The 17,217-nt window shown below is 41.6% G+C and overlaps 2 protein-coding genes across 4 annotated transcripts; both read left to right on the top strand.

Moving 5' to 3' along the window:
- Positions 1-279: 279 nt before the first annotated feature.
- Positions 280-5,837, top strand: LOC118937838 (GTPase IMAP family member 9-like). The gene is made up of 3 exons (XM_036939569.1): positions 280-316; positions 2,458-2,692; positions 5,048-5,837. Exons 1-3 carry the CDS (start codon positions 280-282, stop codon positions 5,835-5,837), a joined length of 1,062 nt encoding a protein of 353 aa, XP_036795464.1.
- Positions 5,838-13,500: 7,663 nt separating this feature from the next.
- Positions 13,501-17,102, top strand: LOC110538834 (GTPase IMAP family member 9). Of its 3 annotated transcripts, XR_005035258.1 has the most exons (5): positions 13,501-13,767; positions 14,065-14,096; positions 15,058-15,108; positions 15,240-16,285; positions 16,403-17,102. XR_005035258.1 is itself a non-coding variant. In XM_036939473.1 (4 exons), exons 2-4 carry the CDS (start codon positions 14,081-14,083, stop codon positions 16,226-16,228), a joined length of 1,056 nt encoding a protein of 351 aa, XP_036795368.1. In that variant the 5' UTR covers positions 13,502-13,767; positions 14,065-14,080; the 3' UTR covers positions 16,229-17,102. The 3 variants fall into 3 exon arrangements, 2 of the variants coding, with proteins under 2 accessions (XP_036795368.1, XP_036795369.1); XM_036939473.1 differs by having other exon boundaries at positions 13,502-13,767; positions 15,240-17,102; XM_036939474.1 differs by lacking the exons at positions 13,501-13,767; positions 14,065-14,096 and adding an exon at positions 14,249-14,266 and having other exon boundaries at positions 15,240-17,102.
- The last annotated feature ends 115 nt before the right edge of the window (positions 17,103-17,217 follow it).

Genomic DNA, 17,217 nt, shown 5'->3' with positions numbered 1-17,217 from the left:
GCTGTGAAGGAGTTTAGTCGTGTATCTGTGAAGGAGTTTAGCCGTGAAGGAGTTTAGCCGTGTAGCTGTGAAGGAGTGCTGGAGGGAGTGCATCTCTGCAGAGCTACAACCTGGCCTGTGGAAGAGTTTAGCTGTGAAGGAGTTTAGCTGTGAAGGAGTTTAGCCGTGTAGCTGTGAAGGAGTGCTGGAGGGAGTGCATCTCTGCAGAGCTACAACCTGGCCTGTGGAAGAGCTGTCCTGGAGTGTTTCTCTGTCTGCACCATTAACAGCCTGGGAGAGATGGACAGTCACAACCACAGCCACAGGAGGCAGGAGGGTGAGTTTGGAACAGAATAATGGACGTATCCTTTTGACTGTCAAATAGCAGGCAGTTAATCCAAAGGTGACTTTTCAGTGGAATGTACAGTATGTATGAACCCTTTTTACAGTGTCCTGTCCAGGGGGTGTCCAGGGGGTGTCCCGGGGGTGTCCCGGGGGTGTCCAGGTGGTGTCCAGGGGGTGTTCAGGGGGTGTCCAGGGGGTGTCCAGGTGTCCATCAAGCTGCCTCACGCTACAGAAACAGGGGGAAACAGCCCTGTAGGCTGTTCTGTCTGGGACAGGGCTTCCTTACTCGACTGTAATGCTGCTGTGAGCCATAAGCGTGTTCAATGTCAGGGTATAAACGTGTATTAAAAGGTCCATGTTTGACCTAAACACGAACCTATACTTTTGTGTTGTTGGAAACCTACATGAATTGGTTTCTATGTTGATCTCTGGCTATGTCCCACATGGCAACAAATGGCACAATATTCCCTATGCAGATGTAAAGGAGAGTGAATTATCACCTTAAGTGATAAATACACTAATTTGGGCATCTTTGTAACGTTTTATTTATTTGTACTTATTCATTATAAAGGTTGAATTATTGTACAGTATTGCGTTGATTCATGATCGTTCTTGTTTGTTGTTCCAGCAACGTCCCACTGATGTGTGTGGTCTGACTGGTCTGTTTAGCTGTTAAACAGGGCTGTGGTCAATTAGAATGGTCTGTTTAGCTGTTGAACAGGGCTGTGGTCAATTAGAATGGTATTTTTTAGCTGTTAAACAGGGTTGGGGTCAATTAGAATGGTCTGTTTAGCTGTTAAACAGGGCTGTGGTCAATTAGAATGGTATTTTTTAGCTGTTAAACAGGGCTGTGGTCAATTAGAATGGTCTGTTTAGCTGTTAAACAGGGCTGTGGTCAATTAGAATGGTCTGTTTAGCTGTTAAACAGGGCTGTGGTCAATTAGAATGGTCTGTTTAGCTGTTAAACAGGGCTGTGGTCAATTAGAATGGTCTGTTTAGCTGTTAAACAGGGCTGTGGTCAATTAGAATGGTATGTTTAAGTGTTGAACAGGGCTGTGGTCAATTAGAATGGTCTGTTTAGCTGTTAAACAGGGCTGTGGTCAATTAGAATAGTCTGTTTAGCTGTTAAACAGGGCTGTGGTCAATTAGAATGGTATGTTTAAGTGTTGAACAGGCTTGTGGTCAATTAGAATAGTCTTTTTTTAGCTGTTGAACAGGGTTGGGGTCAATTAGAATGGTCTGTTTAGCTGTTAAACAGGGCTGTGGTCAATTAGAATGGTATGTTTAAGTGTTGAACAGGGTTGTGGTCAATTAGAATAGTCTTTTTTTAGCTGTTGAACAGGGTTGGGGTCAATTAGAATGGTATGTTTAAGTGTTGAACAGGGTTGTGGTCAATTAGAATGGTCTGTTTAGCTGTTAAACAGGGCTGTGGTCAATTAGAATGGTCTGTTTAAGTGTTGAACAGGGTTGTGGTCAATTAGAATGGTCTGTTTAAGTGTTGAACAGGGTTGTGGTCAATTAGAATGGTATGCTTAACTGTTGAATAGAATGAATGCAATTCAGGAGGTGATTTGAATTTAAAATAAATACATTTGAACTTTTTTAAATAAATAACTTCTGCTTGTTAGTTTATTGAAAATAGATGCCCTGTCTTTATTATTTAATTGTAATTTCAGTTTGCTTCCTGAACTGACTGCCTTCAATTCGAATTGACCACAACCCTGTTGTTAAGAATCTAATGGTCTTTTATCCAATGAAAAGTGAAAACATATTTATGACTTTTTTGTTTCACAATAAAGAGACGTCAACATAGATGTGATAGTGATACTAGTTGATGAAAGGTAAAGGAATGTTTTGTTGGTCTTTGTTGTCCCGGCAACATGTGCTAATATGTGGTCTGACTTACCTTTCCGTAGCTGTTGATGATCAAATGGTCTTTGTTGTCCCGGCAACATGTGCTAATATGTGGCCTGACTTATCTTTCCGTAGCTGTTGATGATCAAATGGTCTTAGCATGATGAAAACATCATGATCTTCTCCGGACACTGATACGTGGTTAGACTGATCTTTAACTGACCTAAGTTAACCTTTCCATAACTGTTAACCATCAAATGGTCTCTGTTGTCCCGGAAGCTCAGTCCACTGACATGGAGTTGAGGATCCTGGTGGTGGGGTCCAGTGGACCGTCTCAGTTCTCCCTGACCAACTCTATCCTGGGGAGGGAGGAGTTCTCCAAGGAAGTCACCAGCATCGTCCAGAGCAGGAAGAACCTGGGGGACCTGGCCGGGACGCGTGTTGCTGTGGTCAACGGACCCAACCTCTACGGGAAGCACCTGTCCCGCACCAAGATGAAGACAGAGATGAAGAGGTGGCTGTAATGTCGTGCTGTGTCTATGCTCTTCTGTGTCATGTATTCTGTAGTGTTAACGTCTGTACCCATAAGAAGAGGTGACGTTAACATGATTGATTCTTGCTCACAGTTGACAGAAAGTGCAGAAATCCTAAATGTAATATATTAATACTACAGGCCATTTAGCAGACACTTTTATCCAAAGTCACTTAGTCATGCAGACATCTCACATACAGGGAACTACTACCTGCTACTCCTGGGAATCTCACCATTCTGGAGTTGCAAGAGCCATGCTCCACCAACTGAGCTACAGATACAACACAATACAACACTATACCATACAAAACAATACAAGGTACAGGGTCCAGAAGTCCATCATAAATAGTGACATATTAGACAAAAATACAACACAACACAACACAACACAGTACAATACGATACAATACAATACAACACAGTACAATACGATACAATACAATACAACACAGTACAATACGATACAATACAATACAACACAGTACAATACGATACAATACAATACAACACAATACAACACAACACAGTACAATACGATACAATACAATACAACACAGTACAATACGATACAATACAATACAACACAGTACAATACGATACAATACGATACAATACAACACAATACGATACAATACAATACAACACAGTACAATACGATACAATACAATACAACACAGTACAATACGATACAATACAACACAATACAACACTACACAGTACAATACGATACAATACAATACAACACAGTACAATACGATACAATACAATACAACACAATACAACACAGTACAATACGATACAATACGATACAATACAATACAACACAGTACAATACGATACAATACAATACAACACAATACAACACAGTACAATACAACACAACACAATACAACACAGTACAATACAATACAATACAACACAATACAATACAATACAACACAATACAACACAACACAGTACAATACGATACAATACAACACAACACAGTACAATACGATACAGTACAATACAACACAACACAACACAACACAGTACAATAAGATACAATACAATACAACACAGTACAATACGATACAGTACAATACAACACAACACAACACAACACAGTACAATACGATACAATACAACACAATACAACAAAATACAACAAAATACAGTACAACACAATACAACACAATACAACACAATACAACACAACACAGTACAATAAGATACAATACAACACAGTACAATACGATACAATACAACACAATACAACAAAATACAACAAAATACAGTACAACACAATACAACACAACACAGTACAATACGATACAATACAACACAATACAACAAAATACAACAAAATACAGTACAACACAATACAACACAATACAACACAACACAGTACAATAAGATACAATACAACACAATACAACACAATACAACACAATACAACACAACACAGTACAATAAGATACAATACAACACAGTACAATACGATACAATACAACACAACACAGTACAATACGATACAATACAACACAGTACAATACGATACAATACAACACAACACAGTACAATACGATACAATACAATACAACACAACACAGTACAATACGATACGATACGATACAATACAACACAGTACAATACGATACAATACAACACAACACAGTACAATACGATACAATACAACACAGTACAATACGATACAATACAATACAACACAACACAGTACAATACGATACAATACAATACAACACAACACAGTACAATAAGATACAATACAACACAGTACAATACGATACAATACAACACAGTACAATACGATACAATACAACACAGTACGATACGATACAATACAATACAACACAACACAGTACAATACGATACAATACAACACAGTACAATACGATACAATACAACACAACACAGTACAATACGATACAATACAACACAGTACAATACGATACAATACAATACAACACAACACAGTACAATACGATACAATACAATACAACACAACACAGTACAATAAGATACAATACAACACAGTACAATACGATACAATACAACACAACACAGTACAATACGATACAATACAACACAGTACAATACGATACAATACAATACAACACAACACAGTACAATACGATACAATACAATACAACACAACACAGTACAATACGATACGATACGATACAATACAACACAGTACAATACGATACGATACGATACAACACAATACAACACAACAATACAAATTGTAAGCGTTTAGGCTGCACCTTTTCAGTAAGGTGTTTTGCAGCCTTTTCATGTGATAGAACACTGTAAATAACATGTGATTTTATTTAGGTGTAAGTGTCTGTCAGCCCCCGGCCCTCACGCTCTGCTCATGGCCTTTGACCTGGAGCAGATCTGCCCCAACGACGTCAAGACGCCCAAGCTGATGGTGAAGCGTTTCGGTGAAGACGCACTTTCCCACACCATAGTCCTCCTGGCCTACGAGGGGGACGTGGACATTCTGGCCCTGGAGAACCGGGTCAGCACCGACTGGCACCTCCGGGAGCTCGTCGAGCAGTGCGGCGGGCGCTACCACGTCTTCAACAAGAACTGGAGGGACCGTTCTCGAGACAAGGAGCTCCTCCAGAAGATTGAACGGATGCTGGCGACCCTGGGCGGGCAGCACTACACCAGCCGCTCTTACGGGCAGGCGGAGGAGAGCGTGAGGAAGGAAGAGAGGAAGCTGCTGAAGAAGAGGGCGGCGGAGACGGAGGAGGCGTGGAGGGAGCTGGAGCAGCAGTACCGCGGGGAGGCGCTGCGCTGGCAGATGGAAGCCTACAACAACAGCGTGGGAGCAGAGATCAGGGCTAAAGCCGAGATGGACAACGGATGGTTGAGGACGTCGCTCGCCGTAGGGGCGGGGTTGGGGCTGGCCGCGGGGGCCGCCATGGGGATGGCGATGGGGGCGGTGGCGGGGGCGATGGGGATGACGATGGGAGGGGCTTTCGGAGGGTTGATGGGCGGCTCGGCGGGTGGGACGGCCCAGGTAGCGATAGAACACCTGGAGGACAGAGTGGGACCACACGCTACTAACTTCAACACTGTTTTCATCAACCGCTTCTTCAGACCACCACGTTCATGACATGGAGGAAGTGTTAATGACTGGAACCTGGACACATACATAGGTAGTAGTTACTGGAACCTGGACAAATACATAGGTAGTAGTTACTGGAACCAGGACAAATACATAGGTAGTAGTTACTGGAACCAGGACATAGGTAGTAGTTACTGGAACCTGGACAAATACATAGGTAGTAGTTACTGGAACCTGGACAAATACATAGGTAGTGGTTACTGGAACCTGGACAAATACATAGGTAGTAGTTACTGGAACCTGGACATAGGTAGTAGTTACTGGAACCAGGACATAGGTAGTAGTTACTGGAACCAGGACAAATACATAGGTAGTAGTTACTGGAACCAGGACATAGGTAGTAGTTACTGGAACCTGGACAAATACATAGGTAGTAGTTACTGGATCCAGGACAAATACATAGGTAGTAGTTACTGGAACCTGGACACATACATAGGTAGTAGTTACTGGAACCAGGACAAATACATAGGTAGTAGTTACTGGAACCTGGACATAGGTAGTAGTTACTGGAACCAGGACAAATACATAGGTAGTAGTTACTGGAACCTGGACACATACATAGGTAGTAGTTACTGGAACCTGGACACATACATAGGTAGTAGTTACTGGAACCTGGACATAGGTAGTAGTTACTGGAACCTGGACAAATACATAGGTAGTAGTTACTGGAACCTGGACATAGGTAGTAGTTACTGGAACCAGGACATAGGTAGTAGTTACTGGAACCAGGACAAATACATAGGTAGTAGTTACTGGAACCAGGACATAGGTAGTAGTTACTGGAACCTGGACAAATACATAGGTAGTAGTTACTGGAACCAGGACAAATACATAGGTAGTAGTTACTGGAACCTGGACACATACATAGGTAGTAGTTACTGGAACCTGGACACATACATAGGTAGTAGTTACTGGAACCTGGACAAATACATAGGTAGTAGTTACTGGAACCTGGACATAGGTAGTAGTTACTGGAACCAGGACAAATACTTAGGTAGTAGTTACTGGAACCTGGACAAATACATAGGTAGTGGTTACTGGAACCTGGACAAATACATAGGTAGTAGTTACTGGAACCTGGACATAGGTAGTAGTTACTGGAACCAGGACATAGGTAGTAGTTACTGGAACCAGGACAAATACATAGGTAGTAGTTACTGGAACCAGGACATAGGTAGTAGTTACTGGAACCTGGACAAATACATAGGTAGTAGTTACTGGATCCAGGACAAATACATAGGTAGTAGTTACTGGAACCTGGACACATACATAGGTAGTAGTTACTGGAACCAGGACAAATACATAGGTAGTAGTTACTGGAACCTGGACATAGGTAGTAGTTACTGGAACCAGGACAAATACATAGGTAGTAGTTACTGGAACCTGGACACATACATAGGTAGTAGTTACTGGAACCTGGACACATACATAGGTAGTAGTTACTGGAACCTGGACATAGGTAGTAGTTACTGGAACCTGGACAAATACATAGGTAGTAGTTACTGGAACCTGGACATAGGTAGTAGTTACTGGAACCAGGACATAGGTAGTAGTTACTGGAACCAGGACAAATACATAGGTAGTAGTTACTGGAACCAGGACATAGGTAGTAGTTACTGGAACCTGGACAAATACATAGGTAGTAGTTACTGGAACCAGGACAAATACATAGGTAGTAGTTACTGGAACCTGGACACATACATAGGTAGTAGTTACTGGAACCTGGACACATACATAGGTAGTAGTTACTGGAACCTGGACAAATACATAGGTAGTAGTTACTGGAACCTGGACATAGGTAGTAGTTACTGGAACCAGGACAAATACATAGGTAGTAGTTACTGGAACCTGGACACATACATAGGTAGTAGTTACTGGAACCTGGACACATACATAGGTAGTAGTTACTGGAACCTGGACATAGGTAGTAGTTACTGGAACCTGGACATAGGTAGTAGTTACTGGAACCAGGACAAATACATAGGTAGTAGTTACTGGAACCAGGACATTGGTAGTAGTTACTGGTACTGGTAGTGATTGTGTGATAGATTGTCTCTCTATCTGACTCAACTCTAAACCACTGCTGCAAAAATGCTGCATTTCGTGACGGAAACTCGGGAACCTAGGAGTTAACCTAAGTTTAACAGCCTGGTTAATTCTGATACTTTCCAAGTGGGAAACTCAGGTGTCATCTCTCTATGAGTTTTCAAGTACTAGTTACCTAGCAACAGTATGTGTGTGTACCTGTATAGAGAATATCCTCTTACCTCTTATCGCAAGTCGAGGTAGTATTTTAGGATTATACTGAGTAGATATAGGTTCACTAGAAATAGTTATACATGAGGCTATTTATTCAGTAGACTGCTCTATGGACAGGTTGAGGCTATTTATTCAGTAGACTGCTCTATGGACAGGTTGAGGCTATTTATTCAGTAGGCTGCTCTATGGACAGGTTGAGGCTATTTATTCAGTAGACTGCTCTGTGGACAGGTTGAGGCTATTTATTCAGTAGACTGCTCTATGGACAGGTTGAGGCTATTTATTCAGTAGGCTGCTCTATGGACAGGTTGAGGCTATTTATTCAGTAGACTGCTCTGTGGACAGGTTGAGGCTATTTATTCAGTAGACTGCTCTATGGACAGGTTGAGGCTATTTATTCAGTAGGCTGCTCTATGGACAGATTGAGGCTATTTATTCAGTAGACTGCTATATGGACAGGTTGAGGCTATTTATTCAGTAGGCTGCTCTATGGACAGGTTGAGGCTATTTATTCAGTAGACTGCTCGATGGACAGAATGAGGCTATTTATTCAGTAGACTGCTCTATGGACAGGTTGAGGCTATTTATTCAGTAGACTGCTCTATGGACAGGTTGAGGCTATGTATTCAGTAGACTGCTCTATGGACAGGTTGAGACTATTTATTCAGTAGACTGCTCTATGGACAGGTTGAGACTATGTATTCAGTAGACTGCTCTATGGACAGGTTGAGGCTATTTATTCAGTAGGCTGCTCTATGGACAGGTTGAGGCTATTTATTCAGTAGACTGCTCTATGGACAGGTTGAGACTATTAATTCAGTAGACTGCTCTATGGACAGGTTGAGGCTATTTATTCAGTAGGCTGCTATATGGACAGGTTGAGGCTATTTATTCAGTAGACTGCTCTATGGACAGGTTGAGGCTATTTATTCAGTAGACTGCTATATGGACAGGTTGAGGCTATTTATTCAGTAGACTGCTCTATGGACAGGTTGAGACTATTAATTCAGTAGCCAGCTATACTGCCTTCAGAAAGTGTTCACACCCCTTGATTTTTTCCGCATTTTGTTGTGTAACAAGGTGCGATTTAATTGTAATTTATTGTCAACGATCTACACAAAATACTCTGTGATGTTAAAGTGGAAGAAAAAATCTAACAATTGTAAAGAAATGATGGAAAATGAAACACTAATAGATCTTGCTTATTTAAGTGTTCAACCTCCTGAGTCAATACATGTTAGAATCACCTTTGGCAGCGATTACAGCTGTGAGTATTTCTGGGTGAGTCTCTCCGAGCTTTACACACCTGGATTCTACAATATTTTCACATTATTCTTTCTAAAATTCTTCAAGCTCTTTTCAAATTGGTTGTTGATCATTGCTAGACAGTCATATTATAATCTTGTCATAGATTTTCAAGAAGATTTAAGTCAAAACTATAACTAGGCCATTCAGGAACAGTCTATGTAATTTTGGTCAACAACTCCAGGGATTTTTTGGCCTTGTTTTCAAGGCTATTGTCCTGCTGAAAGGTGCATTTTTCTCTCTGTGTCTGTTGGAAAGCAAACTGAACAAGGTTTTCCTCTAAGATTGTACCTGTGCTTAGCTCTATTCCATTTATTTTTATTTAAAAAAAAACTTCCTAGTCCTTGCTGATGACAAGCATACTCTTAACATGATGCAGCCACCACCATGATTCAAAATATGAAGAGTGGACCTCATCAAATAAATTTCAACGCGTGTTTAGCAGATGTTATTGCAGGTGTAGCGAAATGCTTGTAATGACAATTTAAAGTTTGTATCTTTTAGAGACTGTATCCATAATATAGTGAGGTCATCAGAGTTGGGTTTTAGAGAAACTGGAGACATTATCCTGGTCCTCAATGAGGCCCTTCAAGGTAGAAGAGGAATCAAGAGAAATCTTCAATCACCGACATACATTGATACTTTTGCCTCTTAATTTTTGCCCCTTAATGTTATCATTAGACCTTGATGTTATCATTAGACCTTGATGTTATCATTAGACCTTGATGTTATCATTAGACCTTGATGTTATCATTAGACCTTAATGTTATCATTAGACCGTAATGTTATCATTAGACCTTGATGTTATCATTAGACCGTAATGTTATCATTAGACCTTGATGTTATCATTAGACCGTAATGTTTTCATTAGACCTTGATGTTATCATTAGACCTTGATGTTATCATTAGACCGTAATGTTATCATTAGACCTTGATGTTATCATTAGACCGTAATGTTATCATTAGACCTTGATGTTATCATTAGACCTTAATGTTATCATTAGACCTTGATGTTATCATTAGACCTTGATGTTATCATTAGACCTTGGTGTTATCATTAGACCTTGATGTTATCATTAGACCTTGATGTTATCATTAGACCGTAATGTTATCATTAGACCTTGATGTTATCATTAGACCGTAATGTTTTCATTAGACCTTGATGTTATCATTAGACCTTGATGTTATCATTAGACCGTAATGTTATCATTAGACCGTAATGTTATCATTAGACCTTAATGTTATCATTAGACCTTAATGTTATCATTAGACCGTTCTACTACAATGTTGTTGATCCATCCTCAGTGTTCTCCTATCACAGCCATTAAACTCTGTAACTGCTTTAAAGTCACCATTGACTTCATGGTGAAATCCTTGAGCGGTTTCCTTCCTCTCCGGCAACTGAGTTAGAAAGGACGCCTGTATCTTTGTAGTGACTGGGTGTATTGATACACCATCCAAAGTGTAATTAATAACTTCACCATGTTCAAAGGGATATTCAATGTCTTTTTTTGTATTTATCCATTTACCAGTAGGTGCCCTTCTTTGCGAGTCTTTGGAAAAACGTCCCTGGTGTTTGTGGTTGAATCTCTGAAATTCACTGCTCAACTTAGGGACCTTACAGATAATTGTATGTGTTGTGTACAGAGATGAGGTAGTCATGCAAACATCATGTTAACCACTATTACGGCACACAGTGACTTATACAACCCATTATGTGAATTGTTAAGCAAATATTTACTCCTGAACTTATTTAGGTTTGCCATAACAAAGGGTTTGAATAATTATTGACATTTCAGCTTTTCAGTTTTGTATTCATTTGTGAAAATGTGTAAAAACATCATTCCACTCTGACATTATGGGGTTATTGTGTCTAGGCCAGTGACACAACACCTACATTTCATCCATTCTAAATTCAGACTGTAACACAACAACATGTAAAACGATTCAAGGGGTGTAAACACTTTCTGTAGGCTCTGTCTACGGACAAGTTGGCTTTGTGATTCATACCGTTTATGTCCTACCAGTAGATGTCAAGTCGTAGGTAGCTACAACAACGTCCTACCAGTAGCTGTCACGCCAAGTCGTAGGTAGCTACAACAACGTCCTACCAGTAGATGTCACGCCAAGTCGTAGGTAGCTACAACAACATCCTACCAGTAGCTGTCACGCCAAGTCGTAGGTAGCTACAACAACGTCCTACCAGTAGCTGTCACGCCAAGTCGTAGGTAGCTACAACAACGTCCTACCAGTAGATGTCACTCCAAGTCGTAGGTAGCTACAACAACGTCCTACCAGTAGCTGTCACTCCAAGTCGTAGGTAGCTACAACAACGTCCTACCAGTAGATGTCACTCCAAGTCGTAGGTAGCTACAACAACGTCCTACCAGTAGATGTCACTCCAAGTTGTAGGTAGCTACAACAACGTCCTACCAGTAGCTGTCACTCCAAGTCGTAGGTAGCTACAACAACGTCCTACCAGTAGCTGTCACTCCAAGTCGTAGGTAGCTACAACAACGTCCTACCAGTAGATGTCACTCCAAGTCGTAGGTAGCTACAACAACGTCCTACCAGTAGCTGTCACGCCAAGTCGTAGGTAGCTACAACAACGTCCTACCAGTAGATGTCACTCCAAGTCGTAGGTAGCTACAACAACGTCCTACCAGTAGATGTCACTCCAAGTCGTAGGTAGCTACAACAACGTCCTACCAGTAGCTGTCACGCCAAGTCGTAGGTAGCTACAACAACGTCCTACCAGTAGCTGTCACTCCAAGTCGTAGGTAGCTACAACAACGTCCTACCAGTAGCTGTCACTCCAAGTCGTAGGTAGCTACAACAATGTCATACCAGTAGCTGTCACGCCAAGTCGTAGCTAGCTACAACAATGTCATACCAAACATACAATTCCTAATAAAATGTACATATTTAGGAGTGTTTTTGTACGATGTGAAACTGTAAGATCCCTATGGGGTTTCTGTTATGGATCTCCATTCAGTTCCTAATAAAATGTACATATTTAGGAGTGTTTTTGTAAGATGTGAAACTGTAAGATCCCTATGGGGTTTCTGTTATGGATCTCCATTCAGTTCCTAATAAAATGTACATATTTAGGAGTGTTTTTGTAAGATGTGAAACTGTAAGATCCCTATGGGGTTTCTGTTATGGATCTCCATTCAGTTCCTAATAAAATGTACATATTTAGGAGTGTTTTTGTAAGATGTGAAACTGTAAGATCCCTATGGGGTTTCTGTTATGGATTTCCATTCAGTTCCTAATAAATTGCCTGACCATTTGCTGTACTATATTTATTGTGTTGAAACACAGATCTGATCTTCTACATACTAAACTGTACAGTCTCACAGAGAGGTCAACCAGGAGAGACTGTCTCCCTAGCAACGTTGGAGTCTGTCTCACAGACAGGTCAACCAGGAGAGACAGACTCCAACGTTGCTAGGGAGTCAGTCTCACAGGCCGGTCAACCAGGAGAGACTGTCTCCCTAGCTACGTTGGAGTCTGTCTCACAGACAGGTCAGCCAGGAGAGACTGTCTCCCTAGCAACGTTGGAGTCTGTCTCTCCTGGTTGACCTGTCTGTGAGACTGACTCCCTAGCAACGTTGGAGTCTGTCTCTCCTGGTTGACCTGTCTGTGAGACTGACTCCCTAGCAACGAAGGAGTCTGTCTCTCCTGGTTTACCTGTCTGTGAGACTGACTGTAAACACATAACTGGTTCTATCACACAGTGTGTAAACACACAACTGGTTCTATCACACAGTGTGTAAACACACAACTGGTTCTGCCAGCAGCCAATGTTTTATTGAACTGTTAATAACAGACATATTGTGCACCTCCCTCTGAGACTCCCAATCACAGCCAGATGGGATACAGCCTGGATTTGAACCAGGGACTGTAATGACGCCTCCTGCACTCAGATGCAGTGCCTTAGACCGCTGGGCCACTCAGGAGCCTTAAAGGAAAAAACAAGTTGTCAAATATTTGGTGAGTTGCCTTTTGCTTGAGTGTAGATTGAGCTAAAATGAGTCTAAAATGAGTAAACTATGCACATCCGGGTAACCCGTAATGCATCCTGATTGGCTGTAGCCGCTGATGTCACTTTCGATTTGACTCTAAATTATAAAGTTGACGTTCTAAAGCCTACAGTTCAAACCGATTTGATCAGATTTGTATATGCCTATATCTTCTCATTTAAATTATATCGTGAACTGGATTATTATGCAACGATAAACGATATAGTTTGTTATTTTAGCGTGTGTGAATGAATAAAGTTTCGGAGCGCTCGACCGAACGACGTTGTTGACAAAAATGAAGACGTAGAATTCTCCAGTCGGCAAATTCCGTAAGTAATGGACGTACATGATTCCTGCGGTAAAACAGTTCTTTCTATTGGTTGAATATTCCTGTCCACTTTATTATAATTATCCTATGTATATTGTTATATGTCATGTTTTTCTTTCTTTCTGTGAAGTACTTGTGATGGTTTCGGTGTTCAGTAACTGTACAAAGCGGTGCATCGTGCCTTTATAGGCCTGTACACAAAGCCTTATGAGATATTCAAATATACGTTCTGATCACACTAATTATCAGGCTACTCATTTCCTCCACATTAACCATTGTTTCACCGTTGTTTTAATAGGTTAAGCTGCACAACTATGGCATCCAATGAGCGTGAGTATCATTCCTTATTCGATACATTGTTGGATCCCATTGGGCACAGACGTCAAACCAAGGTCTATTCCACCATGGTTCAATGTAATTTAATTGAAATAACGTGGGAAACAACGTTGATTCAACCAGTGTGTTCCCAGTGGGATATTGCAATTGTTATTGCTGAGTAGGTCTGTATGTAGTATATAAGTATTATAGTATATTATACTGTATTATAGTATATTATAGTGTGTTGTGTTTGTGTATGCTGACTTCTCTAAATTAATTTCCATGTAAATAACAACAAAGTATATTTAAGTAATAAGACCAGAGGAGGTGTGGTGTAATGTACTGTAGCTAGGGGCTGTTCGTACAGACGACGACGCAACACTGAGTGTCTGGACACAGCGCTTAGCAGTGGTATATTGGTGTAACAGTATAACTTTAGTCCGTCCCCTCGCGCGAACCAGGGACCCTCTGCACACATCGACAACAGTCACCCACGAATCATCGTTACCCATCGCTCCACAAAAGCCGTGGCCCTTGGCAGAGCAAGGGGAACCACTACTTCAAGGTCTCGGAGTGACGTCACCGATTGAAACGCTATTTAGTGCGCACCACCGCTAACTAGCTAGCCGTTTCACATCCGTTACATTGGCCATATACCACAAACCCCGGAGGTGCCTTATTGCTGTTATAAACTGGTTACCAACATGATTAGAGCAGTCAAAATAAATGTTTTGTCATACCTGTGGTATACGGTCTGATATACCACGGCTGTCAGCCAATCAGCATTCAGGGCTCGAACCACCCAGTTTATAATATACTTTATATTATAGTCTGTTGTGTTTGTGTATTTGTTTGACTTCTCTAAATGAATTTTCCATGTAAATGGACAGTAGAGTATGTTGTATGGTATGTCAGGAAGGGATCTGGGTTTACAGTATATTTAGTAGGTCCGTAACTTAACATGTTTTCATAGGTTCTCAACCGAAAAGGAGGAGGAAGAGCAGCATGGAGGAGCCCCCTTATTGTGAGTTCTATACATTTTAGTTTTGTATTCATCTGTACATAAATAAATACTTGTGATGGCCAAGAGAATAGTGCATGCTGGTCTAATTGTGTACTTTTGTTGACTGTTGGTTGTGTGTGTGTGTTTGTCAGTGTCAGGCGATGCAGAGTTTAGAGTCCTTCTCTTTGGGAGAAGTGGCCGCAGTCAATTTTCTCTGGCAAACTTCATTCTGGGGACAGATGTGTTCAGCGATGAGCTCTGCCACATTACAGAGAGTCAGAGACACAGGAGCGAGGCGTTCGAGAGAAAACTAGCTGTGGTCAACACTCCAAACCTCTCTGAGTACCAGGCATCCCAGAAAGAGCTGAGAAGAGTGTTCAAGTTGTCTGTGTGTATGTCCTCTCCTGGTCCCTACGTCGTTCTCTTTGCATTCGACCTGAACAACATCTCACCAAGTGCAGCAAGCATCCTGGAACTCGTCACAAAGCACTTTGGGGACAGCATCTTGAACCACATGATGGTTGTGGTGTGTCATGTAGAGGAGAAGGAGGATTCAGCTCTGGAGGAGAAAGTCCAGACTAACAGAGACTTCAGGGAGCTCCTGGAGAAGTGTGGCCGAAGGTATCACCTCTTCAATGAGAGGAAGGCCCGGAGAGATGAGAAGGTTTCCAGACAGCTCCTGGAGAAGATGGACGACATGGTGAGGGAAAACGGCTGCAGATTCTACTCCAATCACCAATACCAGGAAGCAGAGGAGAGAATCCAGAAAGAGGAGCGTTTCATGATGAAAGGGAGAAAGAAAGAGATGCTGACAAAGAGGAAGGAGCTGGAGAGCAGGTACACAGGGGAAGGTCTTGAAAAGGAGCTGCTGCAGTTTGAGACCGGGATAAGAGTAGAGAACCGAGCGACGGCTGAGAGGAAGATCTCAGAGGTACTGGGATTTACTCTCACAGCAGTTGACTATGCTGCTGCGGTAGGTAAAGGGGCAGCTCTAGGGGCTTTATGTGGAGCGGTCGTGGGGTTTGAGGGTATGGCGGTGGGAGCCGCTGTAGGTGCCGTCGTCGGCGGGGGCATAGGAGGTGCTGTCAGTGCGGCATGGGGTTACCTCACAAACACTGCTGCACAAATGAATAGACGTTGAGACAATGCTGCTTACATCGATGATGCATTGCCCAGTTTAACAGATTGTGTCATTTTGGTGCCGTTCCTGCCCAGTTTAACAGATTGTGTCATTTTGGTGCCGTTCCTGCCCAGTGTAACAGATGGTGTCATTTTGGTGCCGTTCCTGCCCAGTTTAACAGATTGTGTCATTTTGGTGCCGTTCCTGCCCAGTTTAACAGATTGTGTCATTTTGGTGCCGTTCCTGCCCAGTGTAACAGATGGTGTCATTTTGGTGCCGTTCCTGCCCAGTTTAACAGATTGTGTCATTTTGGTGTCGTTCCTGCCCAGTTTAACAGATTGTGTCATTTTGGTGCCGTTCCTGCCCAGTTTAACAGATGGTGTCATTTTGGTGCCGTTCCTGCCCAGTTTAACAGATTGTGTCATTTTGGTGCCGTTCCTGCCCAGTTTAACAGATTGTGTCATTTTGATGCCGTTCCTGCCCAGTTTAACAGATGGTGTCATTTTGGTGCCGTTCCTGCCCAGTTTAACAGATGGTGTCATTTTGGTGCCGTTCCTGCCCAGTTTAACAGATTGTGTCATTTTGGTGCCGTTCCTGCCCAGTTTAACAGATTGTGTCATTTTGGTGCCGTTCCTGCCCAGTTTAACACCACTGTGTAGAGGTCTGAGGCTAATCAGTTCAGTAATACATTTTATTTGTCAGTGAGAAAATATTCAGAGATGTATGTTTTGTAGATATTAGACGCTGTTGATTTGTTTTTGGCTGCTGATCTGGTGATGGTTTCTAGTCGGTTATTTTAAACAGATTCATTGTTGAAATACGTAATCATGAATAAAGGGAAGATCCTTTAACAATGGAATATTTAAACACGTAATAAATGTACTGTTGCTTTTGATGTCTTTGGAATTCCCAATAAATCTGTGTACATTTAAATAGGAAATAAATATAAATATACATTCTAAATCCATTTAAATAGGAAATAAATATGCATTCTAAATCCATTTAAATAG

This window comes from Oncorhynchus mykiss, chromosome 12, assembly GCF_013265735.2.
Source record: "Oncorhynchus mykiss isolate Arlee chromosome 12, USDA_OmykA_1.1, whole genome shotgun sequence".
Lineage (NCBI taxonomy): Eukaryota > Metazoa > Chordata > Actinopteri > Salmoniformes > Salmonidae > Oncorhynchus > Oncorhynchus mykiss.
Note: the sequence above shows the minus strand (reverse complement) of the source record. Positions and strands in the feature narration are given on the sequence as shown.

What these genes read in the sequence shown, in the direction of transcription:
- LOC110538834 (XM_036939473.1), top strand. An exon ending in CATGGAGGAGCCCCCTTATT is followed by an intron (nt 15,109 to 15,239) that starts GTGAGTTCTATA and finishes TGTGTTTGTCAG; the next exon opens with TGTCAGGCGATGCAGAGTTT.
- LOC118937838 (XM_036939569.1), top strand. Translation starts at nt 280, where the DNA reads ATGGACAGTCACAACCACAGCCACAGGAGGCAGGAGG. An exon ending in CAGCCACAGGAGGCAGGAGG is followed by an intron (nt 317 to 2,457) that starts GTGAGTTTGGAA and finishes TTGTCCCGGAAG; the next exon opens with CTCAGTCCACTGACATGGAG. An exon ending in ATGAAGACAGAGATGAAGAG is followed by an intron (nt 2,693 to 5,047) that starts GTGGCTGTAATG and finishes GATTTTATTTAG; the next exon opens with GTGTAAGTGTCTGTCAGCCC.